General features: G+C 36.3%; 3 protein-coding genes across 3 annotated transcripts; 2 read left to right on the top strand and 1 right to left on the bottom strand.

Annotated features, from left to right (window-relative positions):
• Window positions 1-374: 374 nt before the first annotated feature.
• On the bottom strand, window positions 375-1,019 carry LOC144558498 (histone H4). Its single transcript, XM_078307334.1, has one exon. The coding sequence runs from the start codon at window positions 848-850 to the stop codon at window positions 539-541; it is 312 nt and encodes a 103-aa protein (XP_078163460.1). The 5' UTR covers window positions 851-1,019; the 3' UTR covers window positions 375-538.
• A 5,642-nt stretch (window positions 1,020-6,661) lies between these two features.
• On the top strand, window positions 6,662-9,282 carry LOC144558120 (DHHA1 domain protein). Its single transcript, XM_078306854.1, has 7 exons — window positions 6,662-6,964; window positions 7,063-7,161; window positions 7,256-7,586; window positions 7,680-7,814; window positions 7,898-7,980; window positions 8,105-8,210; window positions 8,641-9,282. The coding sequence occupies exons 1-7, from the start codon at window positions 6,675-6,677 to the stop codon at window positions 8,728-8,730; spliced, it is 1,134 nt and encodes a 377-aa protein (XP_078162980.1). The 5' UTR covers window positions 6,662-6,674; the 3' UTR covers window positions 8,731-9,282.
• Window positions 9,283-9,701: 419 nt separating this feature from the next.
• LOC144557968 (uncharacterized) lies at window positions 9,702-20,877 on the top strand. Its single transcript, XM_078306645.1, has 6 exons — window positions 9,702-13,111; window positions 13,589-13,716; window positions 14,018-14,089; window positions 15,323-19,370; window positions 19,512-19,584; window positions 20,662-20,877. The coding sequence occupies exons 1-4, from the start codon at window positions 9,757-9,759 to the stop codon at window positions 19,061-19,063; spliced, it is 7,296 nt and encodes a 2,431-aa protein (XP_078162771.1). The 5' UTR covers window positions 9,702-9,756; the 3' UTR covers window positions 19,064-19,370; window positions 19,512-19,584; window positions 20,662-20,877.
• The last annotated feature ends 880 nt before the right edge of the window (window positions 20,878-21,757 follow it).

The following is a 21,757-nucleotide window of genomic DNA, read 5'->3' on the forward strand; positions in this document are numbered from 1 at the left end:
CATTCGTTTCAAAATGAAATGCACTATAGTTCAAATATAATTCAAAATTTGAATTATTTAAATGTGATATGAATTGAACTTGCACTTGGACGCGAGGAGCCATCACAAATTCATATCGCCTAAAATAACTCCAAATTTAAGTTTAGATCTAAACTGTTCGATTTATTTTGAGAAGAACATTAAAATAATTTCATACATTCCACCTCAAACCAAATTGAATCTAATTGAACAATTCAGATCCCAAATCATCACAAAAAATAAACTAGCTTTCAACACATAACACACCAGATTGCAACACTGAGAGTGAGTCAACAGATTCCAAGAAAATAAAGTCATCGGTCAGTCAAAAACATCAAATAAAACACACCTCGAAGAACAATTGGTCAAATGATATTATACCATCTATTTCATTTAATAGCATAGATCCAGATCATAGTCATACACGCACACAATAACATTTTTTTAACAATGCAACCACAAAATAAGCCACGTTGAAATCCTAACACAACTATATTTCCTAACAGCTAAACAACCCTGCTCAGCCTCCGAAACCGTAGAGAGTACGACCTTGGCGCTTCAGCGCGTACACCACGTCCATGGCAGTGACAGTCTTACGTCGGGCGTGCTCTGTGTATGTAACAGCATCACGAATCACATTCTCGAGAAAGATCTTGAGGACGCCACGTGTCTCCTCATAGATGAGACCGGAGATACGCTTTACGCCACCACGGCGAGCCAGACGGCGGATCGCTGGCTTGGTGATTCCCTGGATGTTATCCCTAAGAACCTTCCTGTGACGCTTGGCACCTCCCTTTCCAAGACCCTTACCTCCCTTGCCACGGCCAGACATGATTGATTGGTAATAGTTTGAATAGATTTGAGGTGAGAGAGGAAGAAATTGAAGGACGAGATGAATTGGGAGTTCGAAGAGGTCGGGGTTTATAAAGGAAAAGATTCTTGGATTTGGGGGAAATGGCGCGGAGACGGAGAATTGCGAAATTTTTTGGGGTTTTGAAGTTTTTAATTTCGGGTCGGAGTGGATTCGTGGATCGAGTGTCTGTGACGGTTGGATTGTTGTTGTAAACAACGGTGTCGATTTATCGGTGTGCTATGTCGCGGATCGATGACGTGGAAGGACTGCACGTGATTCTCAGAAACAAGGGTAAAGTGAGTGCGTATCCTCTGAGATATCTTATATTTTGCGTGACCGACGTGTCCGGTTCCTATTCGGGGGTGAGTAGGGGGCGTCAGTATTATTTAGCTTTGAGATTCCCGCAGAACGTATTACAACGGTTGAGATTTTCCAAAAGGTCACGCAAAATATGAGATATCTCAGAGGATGCGAATTCGGGTAAAGTTTGGACAGCTGGGTCCTTGGAGTTTTGATTTTTTTTTTTAAAATAGAATTACATGGAAATAATTTAATAGAACAAGCCCAGACTGTTGGAATTTTCGAAAACTAGCATCCACCGATCCTAGCAAAAAAAACACATCCTACACCGATCCCTAGGATCAGTGCAGCCCATTTATCACTCCACCATTCTCTTGCCGCAGAATGTCACAGAAAATCAAAAAATCAAAACAAAATAGCCCTCCACCGATCCTGTGGATCGGTGTAGTTTTTTTTTTTTTTTTTAACAGAAATTTCTAATTTTTTTTTGTATTAAAATATTAGAAATGTTGAATATATTTCTTTGAAAATAGATGGAATACAATATAATTTGATTTATTAGAAATATTGCAACAAATAACCCGGATCAATATTTTTCGCGGCTGTAAGAAAAATTAATATATTTCTTTATGTGTTATTGGAAAAAAATAAAAATGCTTAGATTCTGAGTTATTGATCCCGGTTCAAAAGTCACTTCTAGGTAATCTAAAAAATATTGTGATCCATCTAGTACATTTAATTAATAAAAAGTTGTATCTATTTTGAGAATTCTTTTTGAAAAACAATCATTAAATAAATTAAAATTTTTGTTTTTTTTCAAAAATAGATACAACTTTTTATTAATTAAATGTACTAGATGGATGACAATATTTTCTAGATTACCTAGAAGTGACTTTTGAACCGGGATCAATAACTCAGAATCTAAGCATTTTTATTTTTTTCCAATAACACATAAATAAATATATTAATTTTTCTTACAGCTGCGAAAAATCCTGCCTGAAAAATATTAATCCGGGTTATTTGTTGCAGTATTTCTAATAAATCAAATTATATTGTATTCCATCTATTTTCAAAGAAATATATTCAACATTTCTAATATTTTAATACAAAAAAAAAATTAGAAATTTCTGTTAAAAAAAAAAAAAAAAACTACACCGATCCACAGGATCGGTGGAGGGCTATTTTGTTTTGATTTTCTGATTTTCTGTGACATTCTGCGGCAAGAGAATGGTGGAGTGATAAATGGGCTGCACTGATCCTAGGGATCGGTGTAGGATGTGTTTTTTTTGCTCCACCGATCCTAGGGATTGGTGGAGGCTAGTTTTCGAAAATTCCAACAGTCTGAGCTTGTTCTATTAAATTATTTCAATGTAATTCTATTTAAAAAAAAAATCTGGAATTTTTCCACGAATCTGTTCGGCGCGCACTCAGAGGTCAGAGCTCTCTGGTTTCCAGTACAAAGTTTAAAGCTTGGTAAGTATATTGTTTACAATGTTTAATATCATGTTTTTAGTCCATTTTTATCATGTTTATGAAGTTTGCTCAATTTCTTAAAATATAAATTTTGCGTAGCTTAAAATGCCTTCAAAAAACTATTCTCGAACAAGTTTTCTTTATAGCAGCTTAACTGCTTAAGCCTAAAATATAAGGATGTGTTCGGTTGTGGCATAATTAATGTATTGTAGGAATATCAAATATCTACAAATTAATTTATGGAAACTAATATCTATTAAAATATTGTAGGAATGTGACTATGTGAGCTTAAATGAATGATAAGTTGTATCTTAAAAATAGTTACAAGAAATCATATTTTCTTTTTAAAATATTTAATATTTAATACGGTTAATCTGATTTTTTTCAAAAAATACAGTTACTTTTATTTTATTAATAAATATTAATAAAAATTAAATAAAATCAATTAACAATAACATGCGATAATTATTATCATTTTATAGCGAAAATTTTGCTAGTGAATTTGTTATTTGATCATCGAAAAGATCAATTAAAAATTAGATTAGCAAAAATGATTATAACAATAACTAATAACAAAGGCGAATAAAGATGATAGAAACACGGCAAAGCTAACAAGAATAATCATTTTTCTAAATTTTCGAAAGTAGGGAAAACGCCCAGCATTCCTTAGAAAATCAATGTTTTTAACAAATTCTGGATCATAAAAAAAATTATATCTATCTAAATAAATAGTAAAAAACATTCAAATAATATAAAATTTAGTATCCATTCACATTTTATTTTTATTTTTTTTTAATCGTGAGGAGAAATTGAACTCTCGACCTTTGAGTACAACAACTCTATGACATTTTTCTAACCAATTATGTTACCTCCCCTTTCTATATTATAGAGATAATCAAAAGTTCATATTGATTGTTTGAATTAAAAAAGGAAAATAAAAATATACAATACGAATGATACACGAAAGACATGACTATATAAAACATAAAAAAATTCTTAATAAAGTATTCAAAATTAAATTGCGCAATACAACATCATGCTTCAACAAATCATCAAAATCAGTGTTTTTAAATGCATTGCATGGACTATATATGCAGCGAATATGCATATGCGGTCTGCTATCGCATTCAAAATGTCATGCAGTCTCATATATGCGGTCATGCGGATACATTGTACTATATGTGTCACCGTCCACGCAGATGTATATGTGAACTGATGGATCAAATTGGTACTACTAGCTTTCAATATATATATAATATACCATTTATACTCTAATTCTACTTTTGTTCAGATCACAAGTGCATGATCCTACCGTGTAGTAGTCTAGGTTCTCGGGTTTATAATAGTTTTGAGGCGGTGGCGCTAATTATTATTAAATCACAAAAGTAAGCAGATATAAAGAGCCTCTAGGGTTTAGGTTATCTCCTTCTAAATTAAGCAAAGTATAATTCCGACGTCTCTCTACCCGCATACGGCGCTGTTATTGCCACATACAATATAGATTGTCCCATAAAGAAACCCCGCATACTATACTGTCACTACCCGCAGATGCCTAAGGTTTCTACGTCATGCGATTTAAAAGGTTTTTCGATCTTTTGATCGGCTTTACCCAAACGGTGCATCTTTTGCATCTAAGGGCTGTAATTAAACCTCCCTTTTTAGTATTAATATATTTGTTGACGGTATTTCACCGTCAACAAAAAAAATATGCCATTGTCTTCCTCACACCAACACAATTGATCATATCCTATCCTATCCCAAATTAATATCCCAAAGACCCTACTTATTTCTAAGTAATTTTTAATATAAATTGAATATACAATTTACAATATCCTGCCAAGAAAGCCCACTGGGTTCTAACCCTAGTCTTTGAACCACTGCCAAGCCTTGTTGGCCGAAGTGTTCGAAGCACTTACATGTAATCCTATTCACACCAAGATACAAAGACTTTACATCTATTGGTATGTGGATGGATTTGACATATAATAGATAGAACTATGTATGCAAGGGTACGATAAATAGCAATTCAAAGCATAAAGAAATCTCAAATCAACATAAACAAAATATAAATTATACTAAAGCATAATAAAAAATTCGATATAACCATAGCCTAGAGATAAGAGGATTAGCTTCTCAAAGCCATGGCAAAATAAAAGGAATAAAATAAGAAAGTCATAAACCATAACCCTTGAAGATTGAAGAACTCTTGCCTCCTTAGATGACGCCTTCGTAGCTTTGATTGGTGCCTTTTCTCTTCTCTAGAATTTATTCTCTAATCTAATCTAATTTATGGACTTAACACAATTAAACACGCACACTAAATCATATTATAAGACGGGTATTTATAGTATTCCTAAAGGGGTGTAGAGATGGGGGAGATCACGGGGCCCACCCGTGATGTGTAGATTCTGCCAAAAATATCTCGCTAAACTCAGAGGTCAAGTAGGTGCATTCTTCTAGAGGATCCTGCTCAAAAATTCGCGTCAACGGCTGAGATTTAATCCAATCAAAACAGTCCATCGACTAAATCTGTGGACTCGTGCGGCCTCTTCGCGTAGTCGCATGTGGACTCGGCTTTAGCTGTACGACTCCTTAGCGAATTTTCTGTGTTTTTCACCATTTTGCATGTCGTGCACTTCGTGTGAGGTGCTGCATGCTCCATGTGATGCCCTATTATGACGCCATCTTCAGAAATAGCCTAAATATGACATTTTTGCTCCGTTTTCGGCCTAAGTACGCAACTTTCTATAAACAGCCAAAATGGCCTAAAATCATATTTGTGGTAAATAATTCGAAAAATGGCTACTTTGCATACGTTTTTTTTTGTCATTTTTCGTACTTAAAAATAGTGATTTTCGTTATATAATTTGGCATCATCATGAACACTTAGGAATTGATTAGGATTTATGTTGAGGATATCCCATTCTCTGCACCCATAATTATCTCTAGAACTTTTAATTCCATATAAAATTCACCTCTTTCGGGTTTTTAGGATTTCATTATGTATAATTTTATCATGAATTTTATTTTACGAAAATAACTGTCCATTATTAGTGAATTTCAAAAAAAAAGAAAGATTTTAAGGTATTATTTTCACCTAATTTTTAAAGAATTAATATGGTAAATTCTATAGACATATTCTCAAATTATTTAAAGTTCAACAACATTTTATTTTAAAATTCGCATATTTAATATGTAATATGCAGTGATATTTCATATGCATGAACAAATTGCATTTCAAATCATTAATTAAAATAAACTATATTTGGTACTCCATCAAATAAAGACGTCATCAGGTTTAGAATTGTGTCTGGCGCTTGACAGAGTCATAGCGAAACGAGTCTGCATCCTCTGCGTTAACATTAACGTACTATTTCACACTTGGTAGCTTCCATGAAGCATTTAATAAAAAAAGAAACACATCAACACACTATTTGAGTTTAATTCTAGAACATTCAATTAGAATTTGAATCAAACCTGATTCACATCTTTAATATACAAAGTCTTTTTTAGGAAACCAGATCACTTGCTATCTGTGGACAAGAATTTCCTATCCACAGATGCGGGAGGTTCGGTTTCCTCTTTTAGAGTATGTTTGATTGCAAAGTAAGAATAGTTAGAATATCTCTTTTGTTATTTGTCTTATTAGAATAATTAAATTCAATTTTTTGTAAGAATAGACTATTCTAAAAAGACAAAAGAGTTAAATTCACTATTCTAACTATTCAACTCCATTCAAACAAAGAACAAACTATTCCGAATAATCTTATTCTAAAAATAGCCTATTCTTACTCCAACCAAACGGATTGGATTTGAACTCAAACGCTGCTTTGATACAGCATACAGGTGATACGAATTCCCTTCGGACTCCGGCAGTCAGAGTTCCCTTCCGACAAACTGGCCCGTAAGTCTGTTCTGGGCTGGGCTGGGCTGGGCTGGGCTGGGCTGGGCTAAATTCATAACACAGAATCTACGCAGATAATCAGTCCGAACTTAGGAGAGAAGAGTCTAGTGCAGAAAATGAAAATTGATGTCTTGTACTGGTAAGCACTTGCTCTTCCGGCAGTTGCGCCGCCTTAATCCATCATCCCTTCTCAAGTCTCCTATAAAATCGCCTCCTTCGCATTCTCTCGCGGCTGTCGCTCGCCGCCATCTATTCACCACCGCTTGCTCTTCCATGGAAATCATTAAGAAACCAGCTGTTCTTTATCATTACCCCTGCCCCGACGGAGCATTTGCGGCGCTGGCGGCGCACCTTTACTTCTCCGCCATCTCCTCCCCTGCTCTTTTCTTCCCTAACACTGTCTATGATCCAATTAGGTACTCCTTTGCTCATCCACCTCTCTTTTACATAGTTATGGGTGACTATCAAATTGCTTATTACTAAATTCTTGTGCTCTTTCTAATTATTGTATTAGATGTAATTCTCTCCCTTTAGATGAAATAAGCGAGGCTTACCTCCTTGATTTTTCGGGGCCCCCAGGTTTTATCAATGACCTGTCTTCCAAAATTGATAGGTATCTTTGCTCCATCTCTCTGCCTCTCTCTATCTATTTCAACTTTCCTTAAATCTCAAAGGGTTTCTAATTCTGTGTTTTGGTGCATTCTCAGTGTGACCATCTTAGATCACCATAAGACTGCACTAGAAGCGTTATCGGATGATGCTGCAACAGGAAAGAATGTAACAAAAATCATAGATATGAATAGAAGTGGTGCCACAATTGCATTCGACTTCTTTAGAGATAAATTATTGAGGGCACCAACATCTGACATAAAGTTTGTACCGGATAGCAAGCTCGAAAAAGTAGAAAAACTTTTCAAGTTTATAGAAGACGGTGATCTTTGGAGGTGGAAACTTCTGCATAGCAAGGCCTTCAGTAGCGGCTTAAAAGATATGAATTTGGAGTTCAATGTTAATATCAACCCGTTATTATTTAATCAGGTAAAATGTTCCTCACTTCTTCATTTTATTGGTTCATTATTATTTGTTATTGGGTTTTTTTTTTCCAAAGTTGATTAATGCTCTATTTGGCAGTTATTGGAGCTAGATCCCGATCAGGTGATTTCTCTTGGACAAGATTCTTTGGCACATAAACAGAACTTAATAAATGAATGCCTTGACAAGTCCTATGAAATTTCACTAGGCTCTGGGCAGTTTGGACATTGCCTGGTAAATACAATTTTACAATGTCAAATTCAACTAATTTTTTCTTTATGGAATTTAGTTTCTTATTTTTAATTAATAATCTTCAGGCTGTTGATGCTGATTCCATTTCAAATCTGAGGAGCGAGCTTGGAAATCAACTAGCCGAAAAGAGCCGAAGTCAAAATCTAAGGTCATTAGTGTCCTCATTTGTTGTTTCCTTCTCTTAATTTTCATACTGTTTTTTGTTCCTAGTTTTCTGTTGATAATCATATGCAAGTCGTGTTATTCAGGAGGTGTTGATCTTGAAATTTCAGGGGGATTGGGGCCGTGGTATACAAGGTTCCAGAGCTCAAGAACGACGAATTTCTTAAGATAAGTCTTAGGAGTTTAGATTCAGAAGACACTACTCCTATTTCCCAGGTTCATCTCTCTCTACAAACATGTCTCTCTTGAACAATTTTATTTCTCAAACAAAACAGAAAATGAAAAAGAAAAAGGAACTTACTCTAATAGAATATTTTTACATATTCTAATTTGATCATTACGGTCCCATTGTAAATATAATCCTCATTTCTTGGCCTCGCAAGTCGCAACCATAATGTCGATTTTAATTTCCTTGTGGAATTGTATATTTTGATTGAGTCATTTTTTTTTCAGATTCTTGGTTCCCTTATGCGTAAGCACAAATTACAACGCTTTAAGAGTTAAGCATGATTTCTTGTCATGCAATTAGGATTGTGACTTATTAGAAAGAATTCTTATCATAATTTTTTCCGAGGAATACGATGGTGGTATGCAATTAGGATCGTGACTAATTAAAACAAACATTTATCTTAATTTTTTTTCTAAGGAATATGGTGGTGGCGGGCATCGCAATGCGAGTTCATTCATGCTGCCCGTTTCTGATTTTGAGAAGTGGAAAGTGCATAGTACAAGCTGAGGCTTTTTCACTAATCAAAGCTTGAGGAGAATAGTTAGCACTTGTATAGCTTCGGTTCTACTTGGATTAGTGAAGTCTGTACTCATGGGTCACATGTTTTGTTGCTACTTACATTTAAGGAGGATTAAGTTGCTTACTACATCTTACTCATCATATTTTATACCTCGTTTGTCAGCTTAAGATGTTGGTAAATAAATATTTGTCTATGACAGTGGGTCCTGCATCTGAGTAAGTTTGGATTAAGTTAAATCGCCTGGCGAGGTGGAGTACCTTACTCCTATTTTACTGATTTGACAGCTCAAGTGTGGAGTAAGGAGTTACTCCACCCCTTACTCGACGACCATAACATGGCCCGGAGTCGGTTGTAGTGATTCTTTTGTAACAAGACAAAAAGTCTGATCATTATTACAGCAGAGATTTTCCCAATGCCATAACAAGTGGAAGTTGTATTTGACTATCTGTATTTAATTGGAAGAGGCTTCCAAATAAGAATTGCTTGATTTTGTAATGTTACATCTTACCTAGAATTGCTTACTGTGAGAATGTTTTTTTTCTCTTTGCTTTCTTACTTATAAATATTCAGTTGAAGAATCTATCTGCCTGGAATTTTGTGAATATAATTTGGTGCTTATATGTTTATCACTCTATAAGATTTAAGATTCAGAAAATGTTTCCGCCCAAGAAAATCCTTTTCCGTCTCAAGTTTTTTCATAAATTCAGTTTATTTTACATTCCGATCAGATGTCGATAGCAATAATAGTAAAAAGTAATAACAAATTAAGCATCACAAGGCCTGAGGGGATACGAATTCTACGGATCCTACCAATTATTGGCTGTTCCTATCATCTACTTTAGTAGATGCCACTTTAGTAATATACAAAACTTAGATGCCACTCTAGTAATATACAAAACTTAGTCGCTAATCCTGCTTGTTCAAAGGAACTTGTACTAACCCTTATCCCGAAAATCAACAGAAAAACAACAAAAGATTTCTTGTTCCAAAAGCAGAGAAGAAATTGATCCTCAATGCCAATGCAAAGTGCACTGGTAACCACATACGGTTTCATATTAAATTTGTTGGGTTCACTGCTGCGTGAAGAATTAGGTCTCCTCTATGGCTTCAAAGCTGAGTTGGAGAAACTAGAAAGCGTCTTTACAAGGATCCAGAGTGTCCTCGAGGATGCGATGACGAGGCAGTTGCAGGACCGTGCTCTTCAAGACTGGTTAGAGAAGCTCACTAACATTGCCTACCATGCCGAGGATGTGTTAGAAGAGTTCAATTTTGAGGTGTTAAGGAGAAAAACGGCATCCCGTGATGGCCGTTGTAGAGAGGTGCGTGATTTCTTTTCTGGTAATAACCAGTTAAAGTTTAGGCTTTTAATGGCACACAAGATCAAAGACCTCAGAGAAAAAATGGACTCATTTTCTAAGGAGGTATCTCAGTTTAAACTCAAACCAGGTGCCTTGCAGAGACCATTAGAAAACATGGATGAGCGGGTGACTCATTCCTTTGTTGAATCGGCTGATGTTATCGGGAGAGATGAGGAAAGAAAGAGAATTGTTGTGATGTTGTTAAGTGCTGTAGCAACCAGTGATTTTTCTGTTATTGCAATAGTGGGTGTAGGAGGGCTTGGGAAAACCACTCTTGCTCAATTGGTGTATACCGACATCACATCAGAATTGGATAGATATTTCAATTTGAAAATTTGGATATGTGTATCGGATAATTTTGTTGTGTCACGGCTTTTGAAATCTATAATCCTACAAACGACGGGTAAGAACTGTGAGGTCGATGAACTGGATCAATTGCAAAGAAAAGTTAGAGAGGTGCTACATGGGAAGAGGTTTTTGCTTGTGCTAGATGATGTGTGGAATGAAGAACCGGAGAAGTGGGAGAAATTAAAGATTCTGTTAAGGTCTAATGTCTCAGGTAGTAAGGTCCTCGTAACAACACATAGCCTAAAAGTCTCCACAGTTATGGGGTCCTCAGAAAATTTACAATTGAGTCCTTTACCAGATAATATCTGTTGGGTTTTATTCCAGAGACGAGCCTTTGAGTCCGGGGTAACACCGAGCGAGCCTTTTGTAGAAGTTGGCAAAAAGATAGTTCAGAAATGTGCAGGCATTCCATTAGCCGCACAGGCTCTAGGGAGCCTATTGTTTTTTAAACATGAAGTGGTTGATTGGAGGAAGGTCTTGGAAAGTGAGATGTGGGAGTTATATAAACCCGAAACCGGTGAACTCATGCCTGTACTTAAATTAAGCTATGATCACCTAAGCCCACAGGCAAAGCAATGCTTTGCTTTCTGTTCCTTGTTTCCAAAAGCCTATGAAATGGAAAAGGAAACCCTAATCTGGCAATGGACATCTAATGGATTTGTGCTTGATGAACGGGATGGTTTTGCAATTTTCAATGATTTATTTTGGAGGTGTTTCTTTTTGGAAGCCAAGATGGATGATGACGGGCAGGTTAGAAAATGCAAGTTGCACGATTTGATGCATGACCTGGCCCGATGGGTTGCCGGAAAACACCTCTGCACGGTAACTAAAGATATCAGTGGTGACACCATTAATAAAAAAACCTATCATCTGTTAATTGATGAATGGTCATCCAAGTCGGGTATGATTAAGAAAACAAAGAAAGCCAAATCTTTACGGACACTGCTTATATCAAGGTGTAATCCAATAGAGAAAAGTTTTCTCAGTAGAATTTTTGCTATGCTGAGATGCCTGCGGGTGTTAGATTTGAGTAGCAGTCAAATTAAAGTTATACCTGATTCAGTTGGTTGTTTGATTCATTTAAGGTACCTAGACCTGTCATGTAGTTCGATTGAATCGTTGCCCCAGTCGATTGGGTATCTCCTAAACCTTCAGGTACTAAAGCTCCCAAAAACCAAAATCAAGAAATTACCAGAAAGTCTTACAAAGTTACAGAGCTTGAGACATTTAGATATCAGGGGATGTATATTTTTGACCGACATGCCAGTTGGTGTAAAAAAATTGACACAGCTACAGACACTAACCGATTTCACAATTGGCGTAAAGAAAACAAGCTGTGGATTGGGAGAGTTAAAAGAGCTCAACCTCACAGGAGAGTTATTCATATGGCACCTTGAAAATTTCAAAACTGAAGATACACAAATTGAACATGCAATCTTATCAAACAAAGAAGACCTTGTTTCATTGCGGTTAACATGGCACCATCGCAGTAATTCCACCTCAAACAATGACAGCGAAAGAGCGCTCAACTTGCTCAGACCTCACGAAAACTTGAAGCGGCTGCAGCTGCACAGTTATAATGGGCTCAAATTCCCTCCTTGGTTATCCGATTCTTTACTTACAAGCCTAGTTGAAGTTAAACTAGCATACTGTACAAAGTGCGAGCATCTGCCATCATTCGGAGGTATTGCATCGCTTAAAGATCTCCAGATAATTGGCATGCATGAAGTGAGACAAATCAGTGGTGAATTTTACGGCACTGGACGTGTTAAAGGGTTCCCTTCTTTGGAGAAACTCGCATTCTATGACATGCCTAAATTAGAAGAGTGGTCCGTTTTAGAACTGATGCCATTCTCACAATTAACCATGCTAACAATCGGAATGTGCCGTGCATTGAGATCTATCCCATGGGTTCAAAACATACAAAAATTAGACCTCTCTCACTGTAGTTCCTCATTGCTGGCGTCATTACCAAACACTTCAAATCTACCGGTACTCTCATCTCTTCTAATGGACAACATACAAGGGTTGACATTTTTGCCGGATGGCTTTCTACTTTGTTTTAGTTCTCTCAGAAAACTTATTGTGTGTTCCTGCGAGCAACTGAAGCATTTGCCATTAATTGATATGCAACAACTTGTTACACTTCAATCGCTGGAGATTTTTGACTGCCATCAACTGAATTCTCTAGCTTTCAATGCCGTACAGCTGACTTGCCTCCGAAATTTAAACATTCGCAATTGCAGAAGTTTAGAATCGCTACCACAAAACTGGACTGGTATCACCAGTTTGCAATCCATAAGCATTGCGGATTGCCGAAATATAACCTCATGGACAGAAATGGACATAGAGGGGTTGAGCTCAGTAAGTGATTTTAGTTTAGAAATTTGTAATAATAAAAGAAATGTATCGGGGTGGCTTCGGCATCTAACCAATCTACAAACATTAACTATTCATGGTGGGCACGACAATCGACATCCCCAGCCTGGTAAATTGATTATGGGCAACTCTTTATCCATTTGTTGTTGCGGTAATGGATTGGATACGTTACTACAAGGGCTGTCAAATGCTAGTTCACTTGAACATTTGAGAATTAGAACACATTTATGGTACAACCTTACCAGATTCAATAGGAGAAATCCAATCTCTGAAAGACTTGTCAATTTATGACAGTCCAGCAGTGGCATCCATACCAGACAGTCTGAGAAGGCTTACCAGGTTGGAGGGGTTATGGATTCAAGGTTGCCCCGTGCTGGAGAGGAGGTGTCAGAGGAATACCGGCGACGATTGGAGCATTATATCACATGTCAGAATAGTTAGTATAGTTGATAGAAATCTTACTCCTGGTGAGCCCGAAACGAGAGGGTCGAGATCCTGCAGTTTAGTTTGCAATTGTTGCCAGTTTAGAATACCTTAGAATATTATATGTTAGTTAGATTTTGTTTTAGGAACGTTGTATTTGTTTTTTTTTTTTTTTTTAATTATGTTAGGATTAATGTGTTTGATAGCATGTTATGTTGCTTTAGTAATGTGTATATAGCTATTTTAAGCACTTATTTCTTGTAAGCATGGCAGTTTTTTGATGGATCAGAAATGTGACTATATTTTACTAGTACACAAATTTTTCCAATAATTTTAGCCCCTCTTATATACCTGTCACACGTGGCTGTGCCCGTGCAAGGGGAGACCACTGCATGCATGTCTCTCTCAGGCCATCATGCTCTTGGCCCAATTGCTGCTTCTCTGCTTCTTCATTACGGTCCCATTGTAAATATAATCCTCATTTCTTGGCCTCGCAAGTCGCAACCATAATGTCGACTTTAATTTCCTTGTGGCATTGTATATTTTGACTGATTCATTTTTTTTAACAGATTCTTGGTTCCCTTATGCGTAAGCACAAATTGCAACGCTTTAAGAGTTCAGCATGATTTCTTGTCATGCAGTTAGGATTGAGACTTATTAGAAAGAATACTTATCATATTTTTTTTCCAAGGAATACGATGGTGGTATGCAATTAGGATCGTGACTAATTAAAACAAACATTTATCTTAATTTTTTTTCTTCTAAGGAATATGGTGGTGGCGGGCATCGCAATGCGAGTTCATTCATGCTGCCCGTTTCTGATTTTGAGAAGTGGAAAGTGCATAGTACAAGCTGAGGCTTTTTCACTAATCAAAGCTTGAGGAGAATAGTTAGCACTTGTATAGCTTCGGTTCTACTTGGATCAGTGAAGTCTGTACTCATGGGTCACATGTTTTGTTGCTACTTACATTTTAAGGAGGATTAAGTTGCTCACTACATCTTACTCATCATATTTTATACCTCATTTGGTAGCTTAAGTCATGGCTTAAATCAAATAAGAATTTGACTATCTGTATTTAATTGGAGGCGATTTCCAAATAAGAATTGCTTGATTTTTGTAATGGTACATCTTGGCTTGCAAATGCAATTGCAAAGTTTTTGTTGGCCGTTTCAATTTTATTTTAAAAAATATCGAGCCCTTTCAAAATTTGAAAGTTTTCATAGTATGAAAGCTTTCAAAAGCGCTTTCATCTTAGAAAATTAGCGGTTACTATTCTTTAAAAAGTAAAATTTTGCAATTACTACTCTTTTATAAATGCATTTATTTTGTAATTAGTAGCTACTTTTAATTTGATGGAGTTGCAATTGCTAATCAATGTAGCAATTGTATTGATGGAGGTGCTCTTACCTAGAATTGCTTATTGCGAGAATGTTTATTTCGAGAAAAGAGAGGTAGCACAATTGACTAGAAAAATGTCTTAAAGTTGTTATACCCAAAGGTCGAGAGTTCGATTCCCCCTCACGAATCTTGGTAGCTATTACCAAGTTTTCAAAAAAAAAAAAAGAAAAAAAAAAGAGAGTGTTTATTTCTCTTTGTTTTCTACTTCTAAACATTCAGCTGATGAATCTATCTGCCTGGAATTTTGTTAATATAATTTTGTGCTATATGTTAATCACTCTAATTTGTTTTTATGAAATTCAATTGCTTCAGAAACTGATACTGTGGTCGAATAGAATAATTCAAGTGAGACTAAGATTTAAGATTCAGAAAATGTTTCCGCCCAAGAAAATCCTTTTCTATTTTGAATTTTTTCATAATTTCAGTTTATTTTACATTCCGATCAGATGTCGATAGCAATAATAGTAAAAAGTAAAAACAAATTAAGCATCATAAGAAATAATAACAAAAGTCAACGGTGCTTGGTGGTTTGACAGAAGGTAGGTAGGAGATTCCTGTCAGAGAATTATTAAAATTAAAAACCAACACCTACCAATTATTGGCTGTTCGCCTGTTCCTATCACCTACCAATTATTGGCTGTTCAAAGGAACTTGTACTAACCCTTATCCTGAAAATCAACTAAAAGAAATTCTTTTTTAAAAAGCAGAGAAAGAGATAAAATTGATCCTCAAGCCAACAAGAGCACCTCAGATTCCTCAATGCCAATGAAAACTGCACTAGTAGCTGCAACAGTATCAACCACATACGGTTTCATATTAAATTTGTTGAGTTCACTTCTGCGTGAAGAATTGAGTCTCCTGTCTGGCTTCAAAGCTGAGTTGGAGAAACTAGAAAGCGTCTTTACAAGGATCCGGAGTGTGCTCGAAGATGCGATGACGAGGCAGTTGCAAGACCGTGCGCTTCAAGACTGGTTAGAGAAGCTCACTGACGTGGCCTGCCACGCTGAGGATGTGTTAGATGAGTTCAATTTTGAGGTGTTAAGGAGAAAAACGGCATCCTATGATGGCTGTTGTAGAGAGGTGCGTGATTTCTTTTCTGGTAATAACCAGTTAAAGTTTAGGTGTTTGATGGCACACAAGATCAAAGACCTCAGAGAAAAAATGGACTCTTTTTCTCAGGAGGTGTCTCAGTTTAAACTCGAATCAGGTGTCTCGCAGAGACCGTTGCAAAACATGGATGAGCCACCGCGGGTGACTCATTCCTTTGTTAAATCGGCTGATGTTATTGGGAGAGAGGAGGAAAGAAAGAGAATTGTTGCGATGTTGTTAAGTGCTGCAGCAACCAGTGAAAATTTTTCTGTTATTACAATAGTGGGTGTAGGAGGGGTTGGGAAAACCACTCTTGTTCAATTGGTGTATACGGATAGCACATCGGAATTGGATAGCTATTTCAACTTGAAGATTTGGATATGTGTATCGGATAATTTTGATGTGTCGCGGCTTTTGAAATCTATAATTGAATTAACTACGGGTAAGAAATGTGAGGTCAACGAACTGGATCTATTGCAAAACAAAGTTAGAGGGTTGCTATGTAGGAAGAGGTTTTTTCTTGTGCTAGATGATGTGTGGAATGAAGAACAGAAGAAGTGGGATGATTTGAAGGTTCTGTTAAGGTCATGTCTCCGAGGTAGTAAGATTGTCATAACAACACGTAGCCTAAAAGTCTCCTCAGTTATGGGGTCATCTGAAAATTTACAATTGAGCCGTTTACCAGATGATATATCTTGGAAATTATTCCAGAGCCGAGCCTTTGAGGATGGCGCAACACCAATTGAGCCTTTTGTGGCAATTGGCAAAGAGATAGTTAAGAAATGCGCAGGTATTCCATTAGCTGCACGGGCTCTAGGGAGTCTATTGCGGTTTAAAAGTGAAGTGGTTAATTGGAGGGAGATATTGGAAAGTGAGATGTGGGAGTTATTTAAATCTAAACCCGGTGAACTCATGCCTGTACTTAGATTAAGCTATGATCACCTAAGCCCACAGGCAAAGCAATGCTTTGCTTTCTGTTCCTTGTTTCCAAAAGCCTATGAAATGGAAAGGGAGGTCCTAATCTGGCAATGGACATCTAATGGATTTTTGCTCGATGAACGGGATGGTTATGAAATTTTCAATGATTTATTGTGGAGGTGTTTCTTTTTGGAGGCCAAGACGGATGATGACGGGCATGTTAGAAAATGCAAGTTGCACGATTTAATGCATGACCTAGCCCGATGGGTTGCCGGAAAACACTTCTCATCTGTTAATTTAATGCATGACACGGCAACTAAAGATATCAGTGGCAATACCATTAATAAAACAACTTATCATCTGTTAATTAATGAATGCTCATCCAGTTTGGATATGATTGAGGAAACAAAGAAAGCCAAATCTTTACGAACACTGCTTATATTAAGGTGTAATCCAATAGAGAAAAGTTTTCTCAGTAGAATTTTTGTTATGCTGAGATGCCTGCGGGTGTTAGATTTGAGTAGCAGTCAAATTAAAGTTATACCTGATTCAGTTGGTTGTTTGATTCATTTAAGGTACCTAGACCTGTCATGTAGTTTGATTGAATTGTTGCCCCAGTCGATTGGGTGTCTCCTAAACCTTCAGGTACTAAAGCTCCCAAAAACCAAAATCAAGAAATTACCAGAAAGTCTTACAAAGTTACAGAGCTTGAGACATTTAGATATCAGGGGATGTATATTTTTGACCGACATGCCTGTTGGTGTGGCAAGATTAACACATCTACAGACACTAACTGATTTCACAGTTGGCGATAAGAAAACTAGCTGTGCATTGGGAGAGTTAAAAGACCTCAACCTCTCAGGAGAGCTATTCATATTCCACCTTGAAAATTTCAAAACCGAAGATACAGAAATCGAACATACAATCTTATCAAACAAACAAAACCTTGTTTCGTTGCGGTTAACATGGTACCATCACAATAATTCAGCTTCAAACAATGACAGCGAAAGAGCGCTCAACTTGCTCAGACCTCATGAAAACTTGAAGCGGCTGCAGCTGCACAGTTATAATGGGCTCAAATTCCCTCCTTGGTTATCCGATTCTTTACTTACAAGCCTAGTTGAAGTTAAACTAACATACTGTACAAAGTGCGAGCATCTACCATCATTCGGAGGTATTGCATCGCTTAAAGATCTCCAGATAATTGGCATGCATGAAGTGTGGCAAATCAGGGGTGACTTTTATGGCACTGGACTTGTTAAAGGGTTCCCTTCTTTGGAGAAACTTTCATTCTCTGACATGCCAAAATTAGTAGAGTGGCCCATTTTAGAAGTGATGCCATTTTCACAATTAAGTATGTTAACAATCGGAAGGTGCAGTGCATTGAGATCTATCCCATGGGTTCAAAGCTTACAAAAATTAGACCTCTCTCACTGTAATCCCTCGTTGCTAGAGTCATTACCAAACACTTCAAATCTCCCGGCACTCTCATCTCTTCTAATAGACAACATACAAGGTTTGGCATTTTTGCCAGATGGCTTTCTACTTTGTTTTAGTTCTCTCAGAAAACTCATTGTGTGTTCCTGCGTGCAACTGGAGCATTTGCCATTAATTGATATGCAACAACTTGTTACACTTCAATCGTTGGAGATTTTCGACTGCCCTCAACTGAATTCTCTTGCTTTCAATGCCGTACAGCTGACTTGCCTCCGAAATTTAAACATCCGCAATTGCAGAAGTTTAGAATCACTGCCACAAAACTGGACTGGTATCACCAGTTTGCAATCCATAAGCATTGCGGATTGCCAAAATGTAACCTCATGGACAGAAATGGACATAGAGGGGTTGAGCTCAGTAAGTGATTTTAGTTTAGAGATTTGTAATAATAAAAGAAATGTATCGGGGTGGCTTCGGCATCTAACCAATCTAAAAACATTAACTATTCATGGTGGGCACGACAACCGACATCCCCAGCCTGGTAAATTGTTTACGGGCAACTCTTTCACCATTTGTTGTTGCGATAATGGACTGGATACGTTACTACAAGGGTTGTCAAATGCTAGTTCACTTGAACATTTGAGATTAGAACACATTTCTGGTACAGCCTTACCAGATTCAATAGGAGAAATCCAGTCTCTGAAAGATTTGTCAATTTATGACAGTCCAGCAGTGGCATCCCTACCAGACAGTCTGAGAAGGCTTACCGGGTTGGAGGGGTTATGGATTCGAGGTTGTCCCGTGCTGGAGAGGAGGTGTCAGAGGAATACCGGCGACGATTGGAGCATTATATCACATGTCAGAATAATTAGTATAGTTGATAGAAATCTTACTCCTGGTGAGCCCGAAACGAGAGGGTCGAGATCCTGCGGTTTAGTTTGCAATTGTTGCCAGTTTAGAATACCTTAGAATATTATATGCTAGTTAGATTTTGTTTTAGGAACATTGCATTTGTTTTATTTTTTTAAAAATTATATTAGGATTAATGTGTTTGATAGCATGTTATGTTGCTTTAGTAATGTGTATATAGCTATTTTAAGCACTTATTTCTTGTAAGCATGGCAGTTTTTTGAGGGATCAGAAATCTGACTATATCTTACCAGTACACAAATTTTTCCAATAACAATATATCAAGAACTGAACTAAGGCCATTTATTATTAGTCAGCAGGTTTAATTGGAGATTAACCTCCCCACACAAAAATTCAAGCAAGAAAGGTAAGCATTACTGCTTTCGTTATCTGCTTCCTATTTCAGAATTTTAAATTGTTTCTGATCAGATTTAATGGAAACTGTTTGGAAATTTTCTGTGAAGTGGAACTTGAAATTGCTTAACATTAACACATACTGTATCTCCAGTTTATTGTGTGTTAATAATAGGTTACTAAGATTTTGCACATGATCAAGCTTTATGGAAAGCTATATGGACAAGGTCAGTTAATGCTATAATGTAAATTTAATACTTTATTATGATTGAAGTTGAAGTAGATTTAATGTTAGATGGTTTGTGCATGTTTCAGAGGACACAGGAATTTACTATAATGTAATTTGTGCCACATAATGACAAGTCTGTAGTTGTAGCTGTGACTTGTGATATTCTTACACTTGTTTGCATTATGAGAAAATTTGAACTGTAGGTCCAGTAAGAACTGTGATGATTTTATTTTCAATAAAAATTTGAGCTGTAGATCCTAAAAGGTCTGTTAATGCAAAAAAAAATTTAAAAGTGAACTAGATTGTGTCTCTAGGGTTTTTAAATCAAGAGTTTGTTTGATACTAAATTTAGTACTAAGCAATGATATTAAGCTAAGAGTAGAACTAGGGTGCTCTTAAGCTCACCAAAGTTTTGGTAAGCTTAACTCTAAAACTCATCAAATCGATTTCAAATGACGAATTTGAACCGTTGAAACCTGCCTACCTTGCGTGTGATGCATCTACATGTGAAATTTTTAAACATTCGAATTAATTTAGTATAAAGTAAAGTGGTCAAAATTAGAAGGTTAATAAATTAATTTTAGTGCATTCATTTTTGAACGTATCATTTTTGTTTTTCCTTCTCTTCCTAATCTGATTGCTTTCCTTGTTGCTTGTGCCTAATTGATTTTAAATATCCGGTATCAGTTCTTGCTTGCTATTTGGGATGAGAAATACTGGTACCAGACCGGTACTAGCATTGAATGAGGTTCTGGTACCTCTGAGTTCTGACTAGGACTGAATTCTAAATTCTAGGAACTTATGAAGTCACCTAGATAAGAACTGAAATATCTCTTGTCATAGGGACTTATGTGTAAGAATTGGAAATTTATACTTTATAGACTTAAATGAAGGAAATGAATTGGATCTTTGGGCCGAGGCTTTAACTTGAGCTGATAGTTCCTTCTAAACAGAAAATTAAATTAGTTCTGTTAATCACAATAGATTAGTAGTGATTAAAAGCCAGTTTTGCTGGCATGACATACAATCACTTATTTCTTCACTTATTAATACTTCTATTTGTGAAATTTGACAGGTTATGTTGGAATGCTTCAAGTTGTGAAATTTGTATGTTTGAATGCTTGGAGTTCAGAAAATTTAATGACTGGAGTTGTAAATTGATGTTTTTATTTTTAGTGTTGTGGGAAAATTTAATGACGGTCTTTGTTTTTCCTATTGTTTGATCTTTGTATTTTGTAGAATTATGTAACTGTTTTTTCCTCTTTCAAAATAGGCTACAATTAATCAGTTCTATTAGTGGATTTTTTAGTTGCTGATACAAAATTTTAGTTTCACAATTAGTTATAATTCAAAATCGGCTATATTTAGTTGATTCAAAATTTTCATGAATTGTCCATATATTATTCACAAGTGGTCCAGTTTGAAAACCAAGGCAGCAATCCAAAAAGTGCAACTGTCCATAAGTTGTCCAAAGTAGGGCCCGTTTGGTTGTCCACAGTTCAGCCCGAACGGGCCTGTTTTGAACAGGGCTCAACTCCAAACAGAGCTCAGCTTTGAACAAAACTGAACGGGCTGAACATAAGCAATTAGTCTTTCCTTTCGGGCCGATCATGAACAGGGCTTTATATATTTCAATTTCAGTCCGGACCGATCATGAACAAGGCTTTTGTTCATTAGCAGCCATTAGTAATCAAGCTGTAATAAAACAAGTTTTCTTATTGTCATGATTTTTTTTTTGTAGATGTTATAATTAAACTAAAACAGCATGACCTGCTTAAGAAGGATTTTACTATCCAGTCCAGTTCCAATATGGGCCATTGGCCCATTGGGCCTTGTACAGTGAAAATTGTTTTAGTTTAAGACTGCAACTTTGATCCTTCTTTCAAATTTCAGTAAATTAATTTATTTCTCACATATTACGGAACTTTTTTTTTTTTGCTCCAATTAGATCACTTAATAATATTAAGTTTCTATTAATGTAATAAACAACTAATTAGTTTTCACACAGAAGAATAATAATGTTTTAACTAATTATGACTTTTATGCTGCATGAAACCAAAATTTCAATTTAACGCCAAATAAGTTACATGATTCACGCAACAATTTATGCAGCATACATATATAGTTCCATGACCTACATGATAAATTGCTTTATGGGACAGAGACATAGT

The sequence above is a fragment of the Carex rostrata genome, chromosome 8 (assembly GCF_964058835.1).
Source record: "Carex rostrata chromosome 8, lpCarRost1.2, whole genome shotgun sequence".
NCBI classification, from domain to species: domain Eukaryota; kingdom Viridiplantae; phylum Streptophyta; class Magnoliopsida; order Poales; family Cyperaceae; genus Carex; species Carex rostrata.

Coding starts and splice junctions, on each gene's coding strand:
- LOC144558498 (XM_078307334.1), bottom strand. CDS start 850: ATGTCTGGCCGTGGCAAGGGAGGTAAGGGTCTTGGAAAGGGAGGTGCC.
- LOC144558120 (XM_078306854.1), top strand. CDS start 6,675: ATGTCTTGTACTGGTAAGCACTTGCTCTTCCGGCAGTTGCGCCGCCTT. Junction 7,981..8,104: donor AGCCGAAGTCAAAATCTAAG/GTCATTAGTGTC, acceptor TTGAAATTTCAG/GGGGATTGGGGCCGTGGTAT. Junction 8,211..8,640: donor ACACTACTCCTATTTCCCAG/GTTCATCTCTCT, acceptor TTTTTTTCTAAG/GAATATGGTGGTGGCGGGCA.
- LOC144557968 (XM_078306645.1), top strand. CDS start 9,757: ATGCCAATGCAAAGTGCACTGGTAACCACATACGGTTTCATATTAAAT. Junction 13,112..13,588: donor AATCTCTGAAAGACTTGTCA/ATTTATGACAGT, acceptor CAATAATTTTAG/CCCCTCTTATATACCTGTCA. Junction 14,090..15,322: donor CTGATTTTGAGAAGTGGAAA/GTGCATAGTACA, acceptor CCCTTATCCTGA/AAATCAACTAAAAGAAATTC.